At 36.0% G+C, this 5,000-nt stretch overlaps 1 protein-coding gene across 4 annotated transcripts in view; it reads left to right on the top strand.

The window, feature by feature from the left end:
• The window catches only part of LOC125033479 (electron transfer flavoprotein beta subunit lysine methyltransferase-like), a 2,871-nt gene extending 1,002 nt beyond the window's left edge, over positions 1–1,869 (top strand). For 2 of the 4 annotated variants that reach the window (XM_047625021.1, XM_047625022.1), the window contains exons 3-6: positions 264–453; positions 570–700; positions 1,245–1,425; positions 1,687–1,869. In XM_047625021.1, coding sequence (XP_047480977.1) covers positions 264–453; positions 570–700; positions 1,245–1,425; positions 1,687–1,843 — 659 coding nt within the window. In that variant the 3' untranslated portion in view covers positions 1,844–1,869. Of the gene's footprint in view, positions 1–263; positions 454–569; positions 701–1,244; positions 1,426–1,546; positions 1,597–1,686 lie in introns of all 4 variants that reach the window. The other 2 variants (XM_047625023.1, XM_047625020.1) reach the window with 2 other exon arrangements.
• Positions 1,870–5,000: the final 3,131 nt, after the last annotated feature.

Genomic DNA, 5,000 nt, shown 5'->3' with positions numbered 1-5,000 from the left:
GGTAGTAATACTGTTTATACTTTATTATGAAACTGGCTTATTATTCATACACTCTTAAATCACATGGATATATTTTTTGAATAATAATGTTGATACACAAATTGATATGTAAATGAGGAGGAAGGAAGAGGGGAATAGATTATAGAGAAGCAGAGAGAAAAAAGAATATGAAACATATAGAATATGTTAGAGAGAGTAGGAGAGCACAAGGTAAATCATAGGTAATTGACAAACTTTACAATTTTTTGCTCATCATAAAACAGTTGGTATATTCCAGGCTTATGCAGACAAGATTATCCAAGAAACAGAGCTGAGCAAAGACCACCTCACACCTGAACTGAACCTTCACCTTATCACTCAGTCATGTCGACTCTGGAAAGCACACCCTGAAGACTCCCCTTTCCCTGAACCTTTCTGGGCTTTTTATTGGCCAGGAGGTCAGGCGGTAGCAAGGTTAAGCTAGAATGTTTATTTACCAAGTACTGAAAAAAGGGTAGCAAGGATTGACACATCAGAAAGAGAGCCGATATTTGTATCACGTGATGGGCTGACCTTTTTATTTCCAACAGGTATGTGTTAGACTGCCCATATTTAGTAAAGGGCAAAAGAGTTCTCGATTTTGGCTGTGGTTGTGGAGCAAGTGGGTTAGCAGCACTCAAGTCAAAGGCTAAGATGGTGATGTTTAATGACATTGATGAAGGTATGGCTAAACAGAAATCGTTACCTGAGATTAATTAGAAATAAAGAAAAAGGACTGTGTAAGACAATCCTATAATCAGGAAATGGAATTAGGACTCATATATGTTTGCATTTGTGCTACTGAGGTATATCTTGTTTTAAAGGCAAATTTTTAACTCCAAAAAATTATTGATACATCAGGTTGAAATAATTTATGAAGGTGCTGAATACACACACACACACACACACACACACACACACACACACACACACACACACACACACACACACACACACACACACACACACACACACACACACACACACACACACACTCACACACTCACACACTCACACACTCACACACACACTCACTCACTCACTCACTCACTCACTCACTCACTCACTCACTCACTCACTCACTCACTCACTCACTCACTCACTCACTCACTCATGCACTCATGCATGCACCCCCCTACACACTGTATGATATGAATGACAAAATATATTTGAAAGTTTGCTGTAACATTGTGGAGAATATTAATATTGTATTGTATACTTTTCAGTCAGTATTGAAGCAGTGAAGCTGAATGGGAAAAGTAATGAAATAAAAGTGAGTAAAACTTCCACAGAAAATCTCATAGGAAGCTGCTGTGAAGAATATGACGTGGTGTTAGTTGGAGATATGCTCTATGACACTGAATTTGCTGACGAAGTGTTGCTGTGGTTGGATAATATTCGTAAAAGGTGATTCTATTTCACATATCTTCAAAATCTATAATATTATAAAAGCTTTTTCATGTTTTCTTTAAAGATAAAAATATCATTCTGTGTGTTATGTAACAGAATTTTTGAAAATTATTTTCAGATCATGAATAATGTGGATAATGTGGAGAAGGGATACTTGATATTGAATAGGTAATATAACAGTAATAGGCTTTCTGGTAGTATACTTAATTAATCTAAGGTTTGCATACATTGTATTTATTTAATGCTTTATTTTTTCAGAAATAAACTGGTGCTTATTGGAGATCCAGGGAGATTTGCCCTGGCATCTCACCCTCTAAAAGGTGACCTAAGGTGCTTTGCAAAATATCACTTATCTAAAACAACAACCTTAGAAAACAATGGCTATTCGCAGGCTTGTGTATGGAGTTTCCTATGAGTTGATTATATATTTTAATCAAAGTATTGATTCTTTTTATTATCTTTTACATTTTATCACTACAATGTGGTAAACATTCCCAATTAACATAGTCAATAGGGATGCAAGGGAACCCTTAAAACCAGACTCGAAGATAGAAAGACAAAGTTTTCCATCCATCAAATGTCTTACTTTTAATCCCTCCGTTTTGGTATCAAGATGCTGAACACCAAGTGAATGGGGAGGCAAAACTGGTAAAACCAAAAGAAAAATACTTTACTGATACACATTTACTGAGATGCCTGGTTAGTTGGCATAGACATTATACAAAGGGGATATCTTGTAGATCCAGTGTCATGTAACAACTAACAAAGGTTTTGTGTGAAGATTACTAACCTGCTTCTTTTACCCTTTCAAACTTTAGAGATCTGTGAGTAAAAGCATGCTTTCGAACTTAATAAGCTATGGGAGCACCATCTGGATCAGCAGGGAAGGGAATGGGAGAAATGTGTAAAATTGAATATTGCTTTGTGAAGCTCATCCTGAGCAGATATATTTACAGAATACCTATGTGATGAGAGGAGGTCAAGAACTTTCTGTAGAGACTATGAAGGAATTGTACTATGAGTTGGTGGTCAACATTGGAAGTATGATCTATGAAGCAATTCCATGAAACATTTATCTTTTTCTATTCCAAATGCATATCTTAATGGATCAGTGATTGTTGCTATATGACCTAAAATAGTATACTGTGAAAGGATTAAATAGAATTTAAACTCAATTATACTAATATACTAGGAGATACAGATAAGGGTCTTGTCTCTCTGATGAAGTTTTGGAATTTTAACCATACTGATTGATACTGTCTAATGGTTGTAGGTCATTGTCCTTTAAAGAGGTTCTCTTCTTGTAATGGCTGGAAAAATTAACCTAATGCCACTGGGGAAAATGCTGTGCTCATTTTTTTTTTTTTTTTTTGTGAAATGTCTCTGCACATAAATGGTTCTGCTAGTGCTTACCCACAAAGAGTCAATTAGTAGATCTTGTGACTTTACCTGAAAAAACATATTTTTTACTAATGCTATGAATATTGATGGTGTTATTTTTATTATAGACATTTTAATTACTATAAAGTTATAAATATTAGTAACAGCAAAATAAGATAATGTAAAATATTCTCATAAATCAAGGAAAAGAGTAAATGGGCGAGACAGGTAGTACTTGTAATTGACTAATTGGTGACTTAGTACAAGTGTAGCATCTATGTGTAGAAACAATTAATAAAGTAAACTCGCAGTGGGCATGGCATGTACGTTCATGCTATGCCTATTGGCTTTGCGTTAACTTCAGGCTGTGCATAGAAACTATGGGTGCACCTATGACATAGTACATCCAAGTTACCCGAATAGCCTTCCCTGACTGTGGTAGTGGATAAGGACACCAGTAAAGAAGATCCTTTGTCCATGGTTCTGCTTCCCATAGTGGGGCACTTGGTAAAATGTGTGAGGAGAGGGAAACAAGTATATTGACTGCCATCTGTTCCATTTCACTAGAAAAGCATCTGGACCTCCTTCTACTGTTAATTCTGATTGTGTCATATACCTCTATTCAATAACGTCAGTCTGGGGATGACCATACTTCTTGGCCTACTCTACTGAGGATGTAATCTCCCTTTGAAGGAGATTTAGAAACCCTTGGGCAGACAGATATTCGACATCATCTCTTTAGCCATCAACATAGACAGGAGCAGATGTGGTAAAGAAAAAGTATAAATTTGTCTCTAATTGTCAGAACAGTACATGGCCCTCCAGTTGTAGATACCTTAGATGAACTCTTCCAAAAGGAATTACTTCTGCTGCATGATTTAAGAACAAATAAAGCCTTTCCTCATCCCGATAACAAGGAAGCCCCGTGGAGTTATTCACCTTTACAATGTGACTTACCATCTGTTTGCAATCTTCTTGTGACTGTCCAATTATGTGCCAGTCATCAAAATGCATTTAAACCTGAACTTATTGGATGAGTTTGCTTTCAGTGGGTTGTATCAATTTAAGCTAAATCTTTTGAGAATTTTATCTGTTTTACAGATTCATCATCGTCAAACATAAACACATTCGCTCCAGATAGCATGTTTGCTTCAATCTGTATTGTAGGATGCTGCAGAGATAAGATCAGTAGCTCACAATGCCCTGTGCTTCTTTGGGCTGCTTTGATCATCAGCAGTGTTCAACAAGCAAAAAATAGTTGCAAATAGTGTAAACACTACCTTCAAATGATCCATCATTAAAGTATGGAACCTACTAAAGAAACAGTATATATGAGCAGCTAGAAAGACAGGAGAGTCTGGCTATTGCCATGTAAAGCTCTGAGGATGCATCTTCAGAGCTTTATAATCTTTTCATGGTCCAGCCTAATGTGGTAAAAAAACTGCATCACTTACCTCTGATTCCTCCTTATCTGCTTCACCAACAACAATTCAGCCCCAGGATTATAACTACACCCGCTTGTCATGGAAAGTAGATATCTTCATTTCAGGACAAAAAGCTATCCAAATTACTTGAGCTTCTTGTGGAAATTATCAACATTTTACATAAATCTTATGCAAGTCCAAAGCATTCATCTTGTTGCTCTTATCCATCAGTAAGTGAAAAATATTTTACTGATCAATCTCATAATTACTTGCCGCCACACACACACACACAAAAAAAAATATCTTCCCATTCACAACCATAGTTGTATGAAAGATGTCCAAACCATGAACCTGAAAATAGTTCTTTGTCTCTAAAGAGACGATATAACATGACTTTATATCCTGTGGATAGACATGGTACAACACTAGAAACTAGCAGTGTTGCAAAAGAGAACTACTTGAATGCACAATTCCTAAGAATCTGATGGCAATTAAATCAGATCTCTTATGTAATACACCGCTTCATTGTCTACCTTGTGGAGATTCTTGACAAGTTTTTTTTCCATTTATCACATTCCACACTAGCTTCTAAAATTATATTCAGGTCTAATTCTCCTAAGGACTTTGGCTTCATGGGAATGGCATCAGTCCAGGTATACAATAGAATCTTCACATCAGATGAATCACTCCAAGTATAAATTTATGAGAATCCTATTTTAACTCTCTTATTATCATTATTGTTGTTGGTATTATTATTATTATTATTAT

This window comes from Penaeus chinensis, chromosome 16 (genome assembly GCF_019202785.1).
Source record: "Penaeus chinensis breed Huanghai No. 1 chromosome 16, ASM1920278v2, whole genome shotgun sequence".
NCBI classification, from domain to species: domain Eukaryota; kingdom Metazoa; phylum Arthropoda; class Malacostraca; order Decapoda; family Penaeidae; genus Penaeus; species Penaeus chinensis.
The sequence above is the reverse complement of the archived record's forward strand: the minus strand, read 5'-3'. Positions and strand labels throughout refer to the sequence as shown.